Source organism: Camelus bactrianus, chromosome 11, assembly GCF_048773025.1.
Source record: "Camelus bactrianus isolate YW-2024 breed Bactrian camel chromosome 11, ASM4877302v1, whole genome shotgun sequence".
NCBI lineage: Eukaryota > Metazoa > Chordata > Mammalia > Artiodactyla > Camelidae > Camelus > Camelus bactrianus.
The window spans coordinates 58561219-58580760 of record NC_133549.1 but is presented as its reverse complement, the minus strand read 5'-3'; the positions used below and the strand labels follow the sequence as shown (position 1 = coordinate 58580760).

At 35.1% G+C, this 19542-nt stretch overlaps 1 protein-coding gene across 8 annotated transcripts in view; it reads left to right on the top strand.

Annotated features, from left to right (window-relative positions):
• ANK3 (ankyrin 3) overlaps nucleotides 1-19542 on the top strand; it is a 472635-nt gene that overhangs the window by 440692 nt on the left and 12401 nt on the right. For 4 of the 8 annotated variants that reach the window (XM_074374054.1, XM_074374052.1, XM_074374053.1 and 1 more), the window contains 7 exons: nucleotides 2244-2919; nucleotides 5125-5503; nucleotides 7199-7249; nucleotides 9342-9422; nucleotides 16255-16338; nucleotides 16464-16523; nucleotides 17950-18040. In XM_074374054.1, coding sequence (XP_074230155.1) covers nucleotides 2244-2919; nucleotides 5125-5503; nucleotides 7199-7249; nucleotides 9342-9422; nucleotides 16255-16338; nucleotides 16464-16523; nucleotides 17950-18018 — 1400 coding nt within the window. In that variant the 3' untranslated portion in view covers nucleotides 18019-18040. The remainder of the gene's footprint in view (nucleotides 1-2243; nucleotides 2920-5124; nucleotides 5504-7198; nucleotides 7250-9341; nucleotides 9423-16254; nucleotides 16339-16463; nucleotides 16524-17949; nucleotides 18041-19542) is intronic. The other 4 variants (XM_074374055.1, XM_074374056.1, XM_010957950.3 and 1 more) reach the window with 2 other exon arrangements.

The following is a 19542-nucleotide window of genomic DNA, read 5'->3' as shown; positions in this document are numbered from 1 at the left end:
AAGTATTTAATTAAGCATGTTCTGAAAGAATCTAATGTATCACTCAAAAGTGTTTTAGTCACTTAGCATTATTTTAACTTCATATGCTACCATTTATTGATTGGAAAAACCCTACTTGACCCATCATATATAAAAGGTAGCATAATTTCTAATTCCATGAGCATAGATGTTGCCAGTAACATAATAATTCCTCTTTTACATTAGCTTTATTTATATAATAATATTGTCATTTTTCTTTCATTATATAAATTAGGGCTTTTTCATCAAAGTATTAAGAAAAGTATAACAAATATCTTACTATGTTTTTCAAGACGCTAATCCTCCTTCACAAGTGGAAATTTATTTTTATACTGAACTTAGAGTAAAAGTATTGATGGGGTGAAGGCAGGAAGAGGAGCGAGGGATAATTTTCTACTATTTGAAGTTTTGAAAAATACTGTTTTTTCCCACTTTTAAATGGCATCGTTAGCTAACAACAGTCAATAACTTCTAATTCTGCACATATGACAAAAGATCCCAAATTCTTAGAAAGTTTCTGCTTACTAAAACTGAAGTCAACAGAAAATTGAAAGCGTACCTTGTCATCCCCATAACATCAACATGATGGGTAGTAATGTCAGCAGTGGTTTCTTTTCTGGCTTATCAACACCACAGAACCTTGGAAGAAAGCTCTCTTCAAGGCCTTGTCCTATATATGAGACCATATATTGGTAACCAGACTCTCTTGCACTAGATAAAGATAGGTTAGTGTTATATCAAATTCTGAATTATTACCAAATTATAGTTTACAGAATATTTTAATACTCTTTATAGGGAAATTTTTTTAAGACAGGCGGCTCTAATAAGATCATCAGTAAGCAATGGAAGTAGTCAGTGGAACTGAATGCTTCAATTAATTTTAACATTTTAAAATCAGAATATTATGAAATAAATTCACAAGGGTTTTTTTTAACACCTTAATATTTAATATTCCTTATTTTAAAAAATTCTTAGGGAAATTTAGGAATGTGTATATGAAATAAATTTCACTTCTGCAGATTATAAACCCCACCTAGTCTTAGCCAACTTTTCAACAACATTCTGGTTTATGGGTGACCATAACAGAAAAATGTTCACTTACCTATAGCAATTTGAGTTTACAACCAAAGCTAAGCTGCTATTTATCTTGGACTGATGGAAAAATTAGGCTTCAGTTTTGTAGACCAACAAGTCAGAAAATGTGCCTGGTTGCTTTTTTTTCTTGTCTCTCCTCTTCTTTGAATTTTTGTGAAACTTCCTTTCCTCACCATGACCAGACCATTGTTGACTCTTCTCTCTGCTGAAGGAGGAAAACACTCCCTTAGTCCACGCAGCGAAGTTTAAAACACAGGAATTGCTCCCTTCTTCCCTTTCGTGTAGGGTGGTTAAGAAACCTTCGTGTTTCATAGCACTGTCACGAATATTCAGAGAGCTCTTTGCTCTCTGTTGAGAGCGGTATTCCTCTGTCTCTGTTGTGTTACTGTTTCTTTTCTCTTTATTTGATTTGTGGTTCTGAGTGGACCCCTATCACCAAGTCCTCCACATATACCACGACCCTTTCATCTCTGTCACATTATGATACTTTAAAGTCTATATGGAGTCTCTTCTACTTTATCTGCTTTTTAAATCCTTTTCCTAACATCTTTTTAGATTTTTTTTCCCCAGAGCTACTGTTTTAAAATCTAATAGTCGTTACTTTCCAAAGACTAAATTCATTTTTCTTTGCTGTAAATTTCATGTGAAATATGTAAGGATTAAGAGTTGGGTAGCATCACTCTTATGTACAGTTCTTAAAATAAGGTATAAGTAATTAATTATAAAAATTGGTTTCTTGTGGCTTGCTGTATTCAGTCTACCACAATGTGGATTTTGCATGCTAAAAGTAAAAAAGATACTAAATTTGGCCATGGGTTAAGTGTATCTTATATAATGACAACTAACTTTATACTGGATTTAAATTAGTCTGTGTATTTAAGTTTACTGTATTAAAATGACCAAAATGGATAGAAACAATTTATCTTAATTAGTATTCTATTTTATTGTAGTTTGCACTAGTTTTTATTTCATTGTATTACATTTAATTGAACTAAACCAATAAATGTATAAACATTATTCTGTAATTCATCATACATTTTCATACCTAATATAATTTAAGTCATTCCATGTGTTTTTGTTTGATGTACTCTAATTCATTCCAGTCAGTCCGAATGTACTGTCTTCCATAGGTTATCCTTCCCTTCAAGTGGAACTGGAAACTCCCACAGGGTTGCACTACACACCACCCACCCCTTTCCAGCAAGATGATTATTTTAGTGATATCTCTAGCATAGAATCTCCCCTTAGAACCCCCAGTAGACTGAGTGATGGGATAGTGCCTTCCCAGGGAAATATAAAGCACCCAGCAGATGGACCTCCAGTTGTAACTGCAGAAGACACATCCTTAGAAGACAGCAAACTTGAAGACTCAATGCCTTTAACAGAAATACCTGAAGCAGTGGATGTAGAGAACCAGTTGGAGAATATGTATCTGAGTGAGTATCCTCAATACCTCGGAAGTATGGCTGGGGTCCCAAAAGATTTTAAGCCAGCAGAGCCACTGAAGCAGACTAGAAAAGTAGGAATAAGATCTGAGCAGCAAGAGAAAGGAAAATCTGGTCCTGATGAGGAGATGACGGAAGAAAAACTCAAATTTCTATTTGAGGACATTCAACTTGAAGAAGGAGTAGAGTCTGAGGAGATGACAGAAGAAAAAGTACAGGCTATTCTTAAACGTGTTCAGCAAGCAGAACTGGAAATGTCTTCAATTACAGGTTGGCAGAACGAGACATCAAGTGGAGACCTAGAGTCCCCTGCGCAAGCTCGAAGAATAACTGGTGGGTTACTAGATCGACTGGATGACAGGTAAGGATGGCTCTGGGTCAGAAAAAAAGAAAGTGAAACACAGGTTACATGTTCGCAGTCTGCTTTAAATATATGCTTTCTAGCAATTACTCTTTTTCTAAATTACCATTCCACTTTTGGGACAATACCTGCTTTAAAGGTTGGTTCATTCTGCTAATCCAGAGAGGGAAAGTTACATTAAGCTCAAATATCATTAAGCTTAAAACTACTGATAAGCTGAAGTAAAATGCAAAAAGTTTTATACATGCCAAAGATTTAAACATTTTCTTCACTTAGAAGGCTACTCTTTTCTACTTTCCCTGTTGTATTATTATTTTCACATAGCCAGTAATTAATGTCCATTTAAAATAATGTAATAAGTAGAATTCTAAGTCTTTCAGAAATATAAACATTTCTATTGTTTCCTGACTTGAAACATAAATAGGAAATTGAAAAATATGTATTTAAAAAAAAAAATAAAATGCCACAATTTAGCAATAACCACCAGTAAAATTTTGGTGGATTTCTTTTACATGTTTCTAAATATCTTGTCATAGCGAATGCAGAGAAGCAAAAAAAGTCATCTGTCTTCTTATCATACTAAGAAAAATACTTAACATTTTATATATCCTTCCTTTCTTTATACATGAATATTTTACATAATTTGTAAAACTGCATATGTAATTCTTTACCCCAAATAATACTGCCATGATAGGAATTTGTTTATAACTGAAATAATTCCCTAATCATGAGTCCGGTTTTGTTTATATTGGCCTTCTCTAAAAAAGTAAGATTCTAATATCCTTCAGACATTGGTTCAAATCCCACCACCATTAGATTTGCATTTTGTGAATTTAGATTAATTTCTAAGCTTTAAAAATTAGAATACTATTACTTTCCTCAAAGAGGTTTATAGATTGAAAAAGAAAGCCTGTAGCATGTGCACCCAATGACTGGTGCAAATAGTCTCTCAGTAATAGTTGGTTGGCATTATTTTTATTTATGCACACATTAGACTGAAATATATTTTACTTCAGTGGCAACTGGTGATAAACTGAAGTTGGATTAAAAAAACAGATTATTTCATTCGCATATTTAGTATGATAAGCTTCCTGCTTAATAAAAATTCTCAAAGAGGGAAAACAGTACCATTCAGAATGTTAGCATCAGTGAATTTTATGTTCAGCCTATCAAAGAGACTTTTGGGACAAGAAATAGTACTGATGGTGATGTCTATGTTCAAATATAGTCACAATTTATAGCTGCATAACAGGAAATAGAGCTAGATATGGTAAAGGATCTTCACAGTATGCTGGGGCTGTTTGTCCTTAAACATACAGAATAAGGTATGCTATTAATATTTCCTTGATAAATATGTTTAGACAATCAGAATCTGATTTATAGGAACAGACACATATATACATAATATATATTATACATGTAAAACACTGCACTAGTTATCGCCTTCAGAATTATACAGGTAATAAGCAAAGATGCTAAAAACAACACATAAGCTACAAAATAAAGTCTGTATTGAAACTAACAAAAATTAGAAATCATTTTAAAAGGAAGTGACAGAAAGATTTTTAATAGCTGAAAAGAAATCAGTCCTCACAGGTAGTAGAAGCAACAGGTGAGCACCAACACCCTGATCGCCAGAGGGCATCAGCAGACATCAGGAGTGGAGAAAGCTAAGAACCCAGGTAAGGGTGTTCCAGTTGGAGAGGCATGATGCTCAAGTCACAACTGGAATCATATACAAAGACTGGAACACAGGGTTCTTGAGCATACCGGAGTTCTCATCACAGGAATTCATTTTGTTCTTTGTCTTCAGTTTTTTCACTGGCAATCTAAAAGCATTTTGAGGCATCCTCCCCTCTTTGATTGGTAGCTCTGGAACTCTGGGTATGCCCTTGAACCTCTCAGGATTACTTTTTAAGATACAGAATCCAAGTAGCTCTAGAAGTACAATTAAATGAAACAAAGCAAACAATGACAGTACAGCCAGCAAGGTGGGTGCTAGGGTGCAGAGGATGCCTGGAGCCTACGTGGCCCCTCCTCACCCGACAGCCACACCCATGCCAGGCCCTCACAGCTTGAAATCCAATGACCAGATTTCTCATACTCTTCGACTGTATGTCTTCAAAAGTAGTTAAAAACATGGTTGTTAAAAATTTAGGGCTTCATATATTACCATTGTAAATTTCCACTTTTTATCGTTCACAGCCCGGACCAGTGTAGAGATTCCATTACCTCATATCTCAAAGGAGAACCTGGAAAATTCGAAGCAAATGGAAGCCATGCAGAAGTCACTCCAGAAGCAAAGACAAAATCTTACTTTCCAGAAGCCCAAAATGATGCAGGGAAACAGAGTGCAAAGGAAACTCTGAAACCAAAAATACAAGGATCTGGGCGTGCTGATGAAGCAGCACCATCACTAGCAGCGTATCAGAAAGCTCTAGAAGAAACCAGCAAGTTTGTCATAGAAGAGCCTAAACCCTGTGTGCCTGTCAGTATGAAAAAGATGAGTAGGACTTCTCCTGCAGATGGAAAGCCAAAGCTTAACCTCCATGAAGAAGAGGGGTCCAATGGGTCTGAGCAAAAGGTACGTCATCTAGGCATCCACTATGCTGTCTCTTAAACTGAAAGTACTGATGCTTCAGTTCTTTTGGTTAATCCTGTAGCACTGGGCCCAGTGTTCCAAATTATAAACATGTAATCGAAAGTTAGAACACCAATGGTGGGGGTAAAGAAAGTACTGAGTAAAACATACGCTATTTAGTCATACCTTCATTCACTGTGAAAAAGGAATAAACATCTTTTTAGCCATTTCTGAGGAGGAAAAAGAATTACCGCGATGTTAAGTAAGTAGCTTAAGGTCCAGTATTAATTGTGTCAGGGATTTAGGTTTCCTGACTCCCAACCCAGTCTTCTTTCTTGAGGAAAAAGTATAATTATTCTAACCCTTTCTGGTTCTTTTGCGTAATTTAAAGAGTTTATAGCATGTGACCCATCTAAGAGTTCTACCCTATAAGGTCTGTTGTCTGAAAGTGTGTTTTAAAAGTTGAAGAAACACAGTTCCCAAGCCTAGAATGAGTTGGGTAAACTACTGCTGGTTGAAAGCACTTAAAAATGTAACATTAGAAGTATCATTTTAATAATTTTTATCTCTAAGTTGATAATATTTAATAATGTTAAAACCTTACTGTCATAGAATTATTTGCTTGCTTTTTGTACTTATATGTTTTTGTGGTACCATCTAATACATTTCTTTATTCTTTGAGGTTTACCCATTCTTAGATATTAAAAAAAACTTAACTGAAATTATGACTCACAGCTGGATATAAGAAAATAATCAGCTCTCTTCCATTTTTGTGTCTTTTCATGAACTATGCAATAGACATATATTGAGAGTTGTACATCTTTGGAAATAGTGGCACTTGAAGTTATCCCTAAAACATCTAGTTTTACTTAAGATCTTCTGAAAACAAGTCTTTTTAAAAATGAGTCCGTGATTAATTTGAGGTTTAGAAAAACTGAGTAAACTCCCATTCACTCAGGAGCTAATTATCTGCTTATTAACTAATCATATCCTTTCCTTTTCCCTTTTGCAGGCTATCTTTTGATCACTTTCCTGTTTGTCAGGAGGGAAAGAAAGAGGAAGTAATTCTCAGGCCTTACTTTCATTTCCTTTCTGACAAGTGTTGTTTTGAATATTGATTTCTGCCTTTTAGTTAACTCTTAGTATATTTAAGCAATGTGACAGAATGTTTCCTTTTAAAATGAGCACACAAAATATACGGAGAAGCAATAACATAATGATGTTTTAACTATGAAAATATATTCTGCAAAAGCCTATTAAAAATGGATAGAGACGTTCTGAAATCAAATTACTATGTAAATTTAAGAAAGCATTTCTATGAGTATACATGTGCCAATATATTGGCCATTGGGGAACCACAGGGAAGGCATAAAGAGGGATTGAAAATGAAAGTCTTAACCCTTAATGGAAATACAGCCAAATTCATCAGTAATTGGAAAATGTTTTGAAGATTTCTTACGAATTTGTGCCTTTAGTATTGGTCCCTGGTCCTACTCCAATGCATAAAGCCTTCATGAGCGTAACAATTCACAGAGAAGTTAAAGCTCCCACGAGGTAAGAGCTTGACCTCACAAGAAATCCAAAGGTGTTCAGGACGTATCTTTTGTGGCTCGACCATAGTACAAATAGCAGCCCACTTGGTCTTCTAATGAATGATTTCAGAAAACAGCCCCCTTTTTTTGTCCCCTAAAAAATCAGGTCAAAAGTCCAGGTGCAGCCCTTACACGGATGACTGCCTGCTGTTACAAGGTAAAATTCTGCTATTTTCCACCTCTTCCCATGCAGCAACCCATGGCAAGGAGTACTGAGAAAATTCCACTTGGTCTCCTAGTTACCATCTGTGCCATTTCCTAGAGAATTCTCTAAAAGGAATCCTGATCAAGATTCTAATGCCATCTTCTCTCTACCCTTTACCTTAAAATTGGCAGAGATTCCAGGGAGAAAATAGGAACTGAAACATTAGCCAAATGACCACTTTTTCTTTATGCGAGGGGCTGGTCTCAGATAATTCTTGATAGAATTACAATATAATTGACAACTAGGTTTGTGGTTAGTGTTTGCATTAACATATGTTCTGCTTTTAAATGTCCCGTCCCATCCCGAGTGAAAATCTTTCATCAGTTTGATTCCATGTGCAGAGGGGAGGGTATAGCTCAGTGGTAGAGTGCATGGTTAGCATGCTCAAGGTCCTGGGTTCAATCCCCAGTACCTCCATTAAGAAAAGTAAACAAAAATAAATAAACCTAATTACCTCCCCCTACAAAAAAAAATTCAATGTGTGGACAATTCAGATTGAATTTTCTCTTCTGCCTCATCTAATCTGTTAATCCCTGAATGCTGATTAGTAATTCTTTTCTTTCACAATATGAATTCCTGAAATTACCCTTTTCTGCCTTTTTGAGCCATTGTAGGGCCTTTCACAATATTTAGATCATTCTAAGTGTCCTGAATGATCCTTTTCTGAAAAAATTTTAAAGTAATAGGGTACTTAGCAGCCTATATCTTTGTAAGAAGTAAGAAACTCAAAAACTATTTCCTTTTGACACCATGTTATTCAGTAAGATATTTTGTTCAGATGAAATCTCCTACAAAGTTAAGGCTGATATTACTATAGCATTTTAAAATATTTGGTAAGTTTACCTTTGGTGAAAATGGCCTATTTTATTATCTATCTGAATAACATTTCATAAATCAATTTAGCTAACACTTATACCTCCTGTAACAATTTTACTTGATTTTTCCAGTGGACATTAACTATAATTTCTATCTCTGTGACTGTCAGATTTGGGGTAACTCGTAAACTTAGAAAATTAAATACCAGCATTATTTTCTGAATTCACCATTAAAATTTAGAAATAAAATTATTCAGTAAATACTCTTGACCATGACATTTAAGTATAAATTGAAGATAATTTTCCCTTTGAATTACAAACTATTTGTCACTAGGTAGTTTTTCCTTATTGCTTAAAAATTAATATTTTGTGCAATTATTGTATTCCTATCTGTACTATTATATTCTTGTCTGTGAAATGTTTTTTCTATTCTAATTTCATCAGTTCTTTAAAATAAGACCTCAAGGTTTCACCTATTTTACATTATTCCTTCCTTCATTTGAATAAATTCTTATTGAGTACCAATTATATACTAGGTACCAGTTGTGCTAATAAAAATGTCCCAGCAAATTTGCTGATATAAATTATAAACTTTTCATAAAGTTCAAAATAGCTTTTGATTAAAGTTGTCAAATATGACCAAAATATCATAAAAATCAGAAATACTACTCTTCTTTCTGTAGATCAAGTGAAACATGGCCTTAACTGTAAGGTTATATACATTCATGTCAAATGTATAATATTCATTTTTAAACTAGCTTTAAATCTATAATATTTCCCAAACTAATAATCAGTAGCATGTAAGTAGTTTCTGATGCCAAAAAGTCTCCATAATTATTATTTTTAATAATTTATCATTTTATTATCTTGATCTTGACTTGCATGTATACTTACACCTATGTATGCACTGCATTTATATACACACATAAGTATATAAATACATATGCAGGTAAAGATCAAGGTAATTTAAATATATATATTGCTTATATATACTTTATATATATTAATACATATATGCCCATATATACATAAATATACAGAGTAATTTCATTTAGAATCCTGCTCAAAATTTTCTTCCACTTAAATTTAAGATTTCTGCAAACATACATCATGATTTTCCTTAAGGGGGAAAGCCAGCAAGTAAAAGTAATTCTTTCTTGATTTCCCTTCTCAGAATGTCTTTTGTTTTAAATGTGATGATAAAATTATACTAAAAATGCATTTATCAGGACTTGAAAGACAGTGATTCAAGCTCAGAGGAAGAACGGAGAGTCACTACCCGAGTTATCCGCCGGCGTTTGATTATAAAGGTATCCCGTAGCCAGATCAGTATGGGGCAGTACTGTATCATTAGACTTCCCTTTCCTGTGGTTTTGAAGATTCAGCATGCTTAATAACTAAATGGCTCTGTATGTTTCTCTGCATATTTGGAAACATAAAAACAACCACAAAAAGGAAAAGCTCATGTTGCATGGTAGTGAGTATTCCATCTTGGCCTAGGTTTGACATGTGGCAGTTGTAATTTTATCTAAGAATTCTTGGCATTTGTCTCCTGCTTTCCATGGAGAAGTGTTATATGTATGAACCAAGATTCTATCTTGGTGAGAGAATAGTTCATATCAAGCAAAACGTTCAACTGAAAACCCAGAGGCTGTAATGAAGTATAAAGTAAGATAAAGAAGAAAGAGTGAAAGAATGAAAACGCTCCCTCCTCAGTCTCAAATTCCTACTGCCTTAAAGTTTTTAAGTGAAAACCAGTTGTTCACGATCAATCAGTTACTAAGCATTTGGAGTTACAGCCTGGCATGGATGTATGTGACATAATGCAAACCAAGCCAAAACTTCTGAAATAATTTTTAACTTGACTAACATACAAAAAAAAAAAAAATCAGGCAGTGTAGAGGAAGCAACTCTTACTGGAAGTGAAAAATGTAATTCCGTCCTGTTACAGCACAGTTGAAAATTATAAATAAATCCTGATTTCCCCTACAAAGGTCTTTTGAAGCACTGACCTTATGCATGGGAAGTCCAGCAGAAAGCTTTTTGCAGTCTGCTACTTGCCTTCATTACTCTGTCTTTACAGAGGTCTTTCTTGATGTTAGAATAATTGAGTGCAGAGAATTAGGAAGCCATTTTCATTACACAGGCCTTTGAATGTGGTCCAAATAACATGAGGCTCCTTGTTTGGCAGTTATGAAAAGAAAGGAAGGGAAATATCTATTGAAAACCACTTATCAAACTTACCATCCACTTCCAAAGTGTCAGGAGACCCATCAGAGAGGCAGGGAAGCTGGCTTACATATCCAAAACCTCTTAATCCTGCTGCTTGAATTTTTCATGTAGATCAGATGAAAGAAGAGAAGAAAATCTGCCAAATCTGCTCTAGCAGAGTTTTTGTAAGACTCTGGAAACATTAGAGAAGAAAATAAGTCTTTGTCTAAATCTTAAATTATCCATAAATCAACCTTTAGCTATTCATTAGGTGCTATCCAAAAAAAGTATGAATCACTTCTTTGAAAATTCCACATGGGCAATCCCAATTGTTAGTATATAGCATATCTGCAAGCATTCAACCTGCTATCTATAAAGTCCTTATATCAGTCACCTCCCACACATTTTCTGGGATTATGAGGAAGAAACACTTAATTTGATTTTTCTTAACATGTTAAAGCCATACTCTTTGCTCAGGCTTTGCTATTCCCATAATAATTGTCTTCAAGAGGTATTTTAAAGTGAAACATCTAGAAAAAGCACACCAAACATACTGTCTTATAACCTGCTTTTTATACTTAACATATGACATACTCTTGATGCATCCAAATTCATCTCATTTCTCATTACAGAGAACTTCCTCATTGTCCATTATAGAAGTTGAGTCTCATATATGTGATGGAAGGAAATAAACATAATCCTGCATAAAAAGTGGGAGAGAGGGTAGAGAAGTTTTACTCTGGAGAATACTAAAACAAAACAATAGAAATATTTACTCCCACCCCACCACCCTAGATCAATGAGGGTTATTTTTTTTGGTCTCCTAGAATTCTAGACATAATGTAACGTAAAGCATTATCAAGTTAAGTTTTTCAGTAATTTTGTTGGAATGAGTTATTTATATATATTTAAGCTTAACATATAATTAATTATATATAACATTTTTATTAAGAACTTGAGTTTAAAAGACTAAAATACACTGTGATGTTATAGGCTTCATAAAACAGAAGAGACTGTTTTCCCCAAAGCTCCACTTCTTAAAGTCAGTGCAATTTTAGGGAGGTTGAATGGTATCATCAGAGAAACGGGTTTTGTAATTGGGGAGGGCATTGTATAAACAACAGAATCACTTAAACAACCTTTGAGAAATGTCTTGTGTGTGTGACAGAGAAACCAAAATCTAAAGAATAGCTATAATTAAAATGGGAAGCTATAAGTATAACCAGAAAATCTTTGTAAATTATATATATAGAAATCTTTATGGCTAATATTTTTCTGTTCAGATTTTTGGGGCAGTTGAAAAAGATCACACTTTCGGTCCTTTTCCCCTTTATTCCATGCGTTGGTACCTTTCTAATGTAAAAGAGCTTGAGATTGCAGTACTACTATACCATACATGTGACATGGGATCCATCTCTATCAAAATCATAGAATGAGAATGTTAGGACCCAAAAGGGTCATTGAGATTAAAATCACTTCTTTTCCTAGATGACAAAACCAAGGATTGGAGATGAACTGATTTATCCGAAATCACAGTTGAGCAGTAGCAGTTCTCAGACCAAAACCTAATCCCTCACCCTCTAGTAAAGTACCTTCTACCTGCTTTCTCCACAATACTGTATTCTTTCTCTTCCCGAACAAATTAAAAAGGAGTATTTTCCTAGACTAAATTAGGTACTTGGCCAATTTAGACTTTTCCAGTGGCAGAGAAGAAGGCAGCAATGGGCTGACTTTCCAATGCTGGGAATTTGACCTACTTCATGGAGGCTGTCTAACCTTGGACTGAACCAGCATATTTATACTGTTTGCCATAGTAATTCCCCTAGCACTTAGAATCTTAGAGGTAAGAACTATTTGGGGGTTGTTCCATCCTTCCCAGAGATAGCTTTGGCTGGGAAGTATCAACGGAAGCAGTAGGTGTGTTCAGGATTCCATTACCACAAGCCTAGGCAAATTTGTCTTCTTAGCCATTCAATTTGTATAATAAATGGGGTGAAAGTATAATTTTATGATTTTTCTCTTTAATTTCATCTATGGATTCATTCTTTTTTATTTTTTATATTTTTACATTTAATATTTTCAGGTCCTTAAGGAATGAGTCAAGTCAACTAACTCTCCCATTTGTTTTGGGATTTTAAAATTTTATAAGCATGTTCATCTATTTCTATAGTTTGATAATATTACAGTGGTTTAAAATGCTTGGAAGCATTTTAGTAAACTGACCAGTCCGTATGAGCTTGCTTACATTATTTGCTTAGCAAATTCAGTGATTATGAAAGTAAAAACTTTAAACCAACTCATAACAAACTATCGAAGTTTGATAAGATTCAAATAACTGAATTTTTACTATACAGTTCAACTGTGTTTTTATTTCTACTTTTGAGCTTTTTTAATGACTTTGAAAGTAGGAGTTTAGATGTTTGTTTTCCCCCTATCAGGCAATTCAAAAGTACAAAAAGTCCAATCTATCCATTCCATCTCCCAGAGGTAACCATTCTTCACAAGCTTCAGATTGTTTTATATATCTACAGTAGCCAAGACATGGAAACAACCTAACTGTCCATTGACAGAGAACTGGATAAAGAAGTTGTGGTATATTTATACAATGGAATACTACTAAGCCATAAAAAAGAATAAAATAATGCTATTTGCAGCAACATGGGTGGACCTGGAGATTGTTATCCTAAGTGAAGTAAGCCAGAAAGAGAAAGAAAAATACTGTATGATATCACTTATATGTGGAATCTAAAAAAAAGAAAAAAAGACGAAAAAGACCAGTGAACTTATGTACAAAACAGAAACAGACTCACAGACATAGAAAACAAACTTAGGGTTACTGGGGGGGAAAAGGGTGGGAAGGGATAAACTGTGAGTTCGAGATTTGCAGATACTAACTACTATATATAAAACAGATAAACAAGTTTCTCCTGTATGGCACAGGGAACTATATTCAATATCTTATAGTAACTTAAAATGAAAACGAATATATATATATGTTCATGTATGACTGGGACATTTCTGTACACCAGAAATTGACACAACATTGTAAACTGACTATACTTCAATTTAAAAAGAGGTTGTTTTATATATCAACATATCAATATATATCAATATGTACATGTATATAAAATATACATACATACATACATCCCCAGCAAGTGAGTTTCTCAGAATACAAAAATGGGTTATACTATATATTATTGCTTAGTAACTTGCCAAGTTTACACACATTTTTTTTCATCCCATGTTTTGGAAAGTTCGTTTTAATGTGTACATCAAAGTAAATTGGTAATTTCATGTTGTTATTATTTCATTTTATTCAAGGAGAGAGGGATAAAAATTATAAAATGCAGCGCTTCCCAGCCAGGGTCCAAAGGAAAGTACAGTTAGTCTTCATTAAGGTGGCCACCAGGGATGATACTGTGATACCATAGGGGCTGTAATTTTCCTTTGAAATAGGAAAGAAAAAAAGTGGGGGAAGGTGTTGCCAAAAATGTCATCAACAAGACTAGGGGCAAATTTTATTTACTTAGAAGTACAAATGTTTTCAAGAACTTTAATGAGAGAAAATAATCTCTAATTACTTTCTAAAGTGAGGCCCCAAAGACCTCTCTTTGGTAACTTCTGGTCTCTAATGTATATGACAGAATTAAAGATGGATGAATTTTTTTAATGCCTTACTATCTTTCCTATCTAATCCATTCCCCCAATTTATTGAGTTTCTACATAATCATACAGCTTATCTTGGCTTTATTAAAGAACTGGTTGACTATATTTAATGCCTCCTTAAGATTAAGTATCCTTACCTTTAATTATACATAAACAGTATAAATTTTCAGTAGGAAACAATGAAATGCCACTATACCACAGCAGATCTCAACAAACCTATATGGCTTGTTATTTATAAATAGGGCTTTGCTTTTTTCCTAAGGCTATTAATACAAACAAATACACTTAAATGTATTCACTATGCTTATAAATATACCTACTTCACATTTCTTTCAGAGATGGTCTGAAAATTAACTGGCATCTTGCCCCACCAAAGGGTCAATTTATAACATATCCAATAGGATACGACTTTAATGGATTTTCTTGGGGCCCTTGAATTGTCTTAATATTCAAACAGCTGGACATGTCCAAGAGTTAGCTCAAACATATTTCACTTATTCATGTTTAAACTATAGTAAAACCTTACATGACCTTTTTTTGGCTTTTCTGCTGTCTTTATGTCCTTATTTTTAAAACAAAGTGAAATTATGTTTTTTTTCCAAATAAATAAAACCAACCCCAGAAAACATAAATAATACTCCCCCAAGAACTTATTGCAGATTTTAGTGAATTCGGGCAGGAGACCTCCACATTTTTACAATTTCCTTCCCTCTCTTAACTCTGCTAACTGAAACTAATCATAAGCAAAATTCAAGGTGAACTCAACAAACATGAGCAGCAAGAAACATCTTGTTTTATTTTCATCCCACCTCTATAGCACAGGGAGGTAAAATGAGTCAAATGTTCCACCCGTGACCTAACAGCCCACAATCTATAAAAATACAAAGTCACATTGTAAAAAGAAAAAAGAATGAAAACAGAATTTTGTTAGCAAAGCAAGGTAGTGTTTTAGTCTTTAAGCCAGAACTGCCTTTCTACTAGCTGTGACCTGAAACAATCATAGAATTTTCTCACCACTTGCTGGCGCTGACAACGTGAACAGGGCTACTGCCTTTCCTATGGCAATAACACTGAAAGATAGAATCCTGGCTCTCCCAGAAATGCAGCTGTTCTTCATGTTCTGCTCTTTGTCCTCAAAACAAAACAAAACAAAACCCAAACCCCACAGGTGTGCAATAACTACATTACACTTCACCATAGCATTATCCAGGTCACTCTTCGACAAGAAGTCTGACTAACAAGTCAGTAGGTGTCTAGAATGGGTCCGTACTTAAGATGTTTGTTCCCCAAAACTGTAAGTGGGACTAAGCTAAAGTTGATACCAGTGAAGAAGGTAACGTATTACAAATGCAGTCCTACTTTTGCTCTTCAAGTGATTTTTCTTAGTATCCAATCATAGATATTAGACATTAAGGAGCCATCTAAACCTACTGTGCTGCCTACAAGGAGGAAAATTTAAGGCCACCTTGGCAAGTTCAGAATTTTCCACTTTTCTAACTCACCACAGGAAGATCTTTGGCAGTTTCCCCTCCTAAATCAGATAGCAGTCACTAATTAAAAGATGTCATCTTACATTCCTTTAGTAATTAATCAGTCATCACATAAGACTACTTCACTTGAAGATAATATTCTGAAACCGTGTACTTCATCAGACAGTTATGTATTTTAAATCTTATGAAAGTCTCAGTGTAAAAAAAAATTTTCTCTGTACCTTGAAGTATTCTCATAATGTTTCAAAAATGTATATATTATACTTAGTAAAGGAATTTTTAAATAAAACAAACAGAAGGTGATAAATATAAAAAGATAATAAATATAATAATAACTAAGATGTCTTAATTCAAATTAGACAAAATGAAATCTATCGAAGTGAGAGATATGGTAGGACTAGTGGAAGAAACATTACAAAAGTGAAATGATCTAATTAGGGCTCTAATCATTGGCTAAATCTTTTTTCAACAAATGAAACCTTTTTGTTTGTATATCAATGTATAACTGCATTCTCTAATTATATATTTTCAAATTCTTTCTTGGAGTTTGTTGCTAACCATCTTTCTGTACGTACTTGAGGTTTAATGCTTTGGATGTTGTTGACTGCTAAATAACCATCAGTGGAGTCAGCCTTTTCCCCCTTGCCCTGGAATAGCAAGTAGAATTTACACCTTCTTTTCTAAAATTCCAAAGAGCATGTGTGTGGTGTATGGAGTGGTGTGGCGATCTATCCATCTAGTAGGTTGCTAATCTCTATGCCACATCCTTTAGGGAGAGGAAGCAAAAAACATTCCTGGTGAATCTGTCACAGAAGAACAGTTTACTGATGAAGAAGGCAACCTCATCACCAGAAAAGTAATCATCACTGGGATTTTATGCTTCTCTTGGGGTTTAGATTTTCTGCTATTTGTTTGCTGTAGTGTCACCTCTTGAAATAGAAAAAAAGAAAAATCTCTACTTTTCACTATTGCTTCCTACAGATCACTCGGAAAGTCTTAAGACGAATTGTTATCCCACAAGAGAGAAAACATGATGATGTGGTAATGGAGAGGGACTGTCAAAAAGAAAGTAGAGGATAAAAGCTTTGTGAACTCTCTAGAATACGCTCCTAACAGGCTGGCATCTGCAGTGTGGCAGCTGGAAGCAATTGCTGCTTTTGACATCTTGTGCATTTGATCCGAGTCAAAGAAAAAGACTTTTTCTTCTAACATTCTTTAACATTATATACTTTTACCATCTTTAGAGTTTCCACAGAGATCATTTCATGTATGGAGGTTAGAAAGTGCTGGTTTGAGCATGGGAGAGAAAATAAAACCCCTCTGTTACCACCAAACCCCTCAGCACTGCCCCACCCCACCCCCGGCCAGTGCTTTTCCTGCAGCCCAGTCCCTGCCTGGTACACGGATGGAGAGCACTTGTTTCCAGTAAATGCACAGTGTTTAATCAAAAGATAGGATGACACAAAGCTCAATTCGTGATCCTTACATCAAATCTATATGTTTTCTCTTTCTGATATATCCTGCAGGGAAATAGGAATTCCCCCATCTTAACCTGAAGAGGGTTTTCCTCTTTGGGTTAATAACAGCCCATTTCCAATGTGCCAGTTAAAGAACCAAACGCATCACTTAGCAGTGTAACTGGGCAAATGAATCTGTATCTCCCAGAGAAATCATAGCTGGTTATTTTTCATTTCTTTCCTTCTCTCAGAACTTTTCCCATTTCATTAAGAAATTAGAAACTTCAATAGCCTGTATTCACATAAGAAAAAAGTAAACTGAAAATTTCTCAGAAGGACTAAATCAGAAAATTGGAAAGGCTGCTGTTTCTTCCATTATAAACAGGGTAAAAGAAGATATTTGGGCAACCACTTTGCTCTCAGAGCAGTGTGTCCTTGGTGCTCAGTGAAGGGGGGGTCTTGTTTTATGAAAGGTGGATGCCTGCTTGATCTGGAGTAAGAGGAGGGGGTTGGTAATTCCACAAATTAAAAAAGAAAAAGTCTCTCAGCTCAACAGCCTTTCCATGGTGTTTAGTTCGTGATTAGTGCTTTACTGAGAAATTGCAGTCTCGTTGCAACAGGGTACTTAACATTCTGCTGGCTTAAAAAGGCATACATTATAACTTACTAATATTTTTTATAATTGGGGTATGAGTACCTTGAGAGCTTTAGTGATTATTTCTAGCTTGCAGGAAAGAGGCTGTTCAGTTGTGTGATGTATCACTAACCTACTGAATTGCTGTGAAGTACAGTAATGCTGCATTTGTCCTGACAGGTGCTCTCCAGCTTGCTGTGATGACGCTAAGCTGGCAGTTAAGGCAAAGAGACTGTATTTCTGGACTTGAAGTGACCAAGTGCTTTATCCTGTGTTTCACTTATCCTAATCCAGCCTCAAGAGACCAGAATGGAAACTTCTTTTTAACTAAAACTCTTTTCACTATGAAATCTTAATGTGTACATTCCTTTTAAAGCAGGGAGAAGGTTATAAGGTGAAGACAAAGAAAGAAATCCGGCACGTGGAAAAGAAGAGCCACTCGTAACAGCAGATGGTCAGTCAAGGTGGTAAGTGTGCTCAAATCAACAGTAGGCCCCAACTTCCTGTAAAACTTCTAATTTCACCAAATAAGTGATTCCATTCTTCCTCCTTCCTCTCTTTTTCACTGAATTGCATATCCAATATGAATAGCCAGTATGAAGTTGTTGGAGTTATTTTTATGTTTATGTATGCACACTTACACACACTAAGCCTAGGAACTCCAGCTCACAGTCCATAAACTTGCCCCTCACAAATTAGTCAGGAATTTAAACGTAAATGATGTTTGCAGAAGCAAATGTAAATAGTGATTTCTGAGTCTCCTCTAAGGCGGAAGGCTCAGTATGAAATGCAGTAGCATTATTTGATCTAACAGGAAGACTATTTGGCAAAAAACAGTTCATGCAGAAGTACTCAGAGATCTGTACTGATCCGGCTTTTCACCGTTTTAGCAGAACAGCATCTAAGAATACAATTTTGGTTGAAAAATAGTGGTTGCCAAGTTTAAATGAAGTGAAATCCCTACCTACTACTTCATATATTTTGTATAAACCAAAGCAAATTAAATAGGTTAACAGTACTACCATGTTTTATAGGTTAAAATGTTTAGCGAGCTTTGTTTAAAACTGTCTGAACTTCTGTTCATAGAGAAGGTTATTTTCCTTTAACATTGTTTTCTGAACTTTATTTTGTCCTATTTCTTTCTGCATAGCTCTAATTAGACAACCCATTGGGGTGAAAAAGCAGACAGAGCTTTGAAAAGTTCTAAGTCTGTGAGAGAAAGCAGGCGCATTTCTTTAGGGCTGTTCACCAACAGTTCTCTTAACCCCACTGGTCAAAGTAACAAAGAGCAAACAGACCCTACCTTTCTATGTGAGGTGACTGTAACTAAGGCCCAAATAACTTCTTAATCCCTCTTCCCCAGAAAAAAAACTTATTATTTGTTTGTTTATTCACTTAAAGATTTATTGCACTTCCTCTCTGTGAGGCTTTGTGCACAGGCACTGGGAAATCATTGGTAAACAACACTAGCCAGGTACTTGCCCTCACTGAGCTTACGTTTTGGAGATTTAATGGTAGTTCATCACATCAGTAACGGCATTAAGAAAACTAAGAATTGTAGAGTACTCTGGAAATTACATTAGTTGTTATACATACCCTTCTGGTGTTTCAGGTGTACTTTTCATTTAATTCTCACAGCCAACCCTCTTGGTCATCCCCATTTAAAAGGCCCAGAATTACCCAAAGTCATCTAAATAAAAAGTGGCAGAAATAGGATACAAACCCTAACAGGCTGCCTCCAGAGCCCACACTGTCATGCAGGTTAACAAGATTTGACCTCGGTCTGAGATGACAGGGAAGGTTTGCTTGAGAAAATGATGCTTGAGCTGAATTTTAAAGGATCAACAGGACTCAGCTGGGTGAAGGACAGGAAATATGATGGTGTCTGCAGTGGCCTTTGAGGCACAGGCAATAGCATTCTGCAGAGGCCAGAAGCGAAAAGAAATAAGAAAGGAGGAACTGTGAGAAC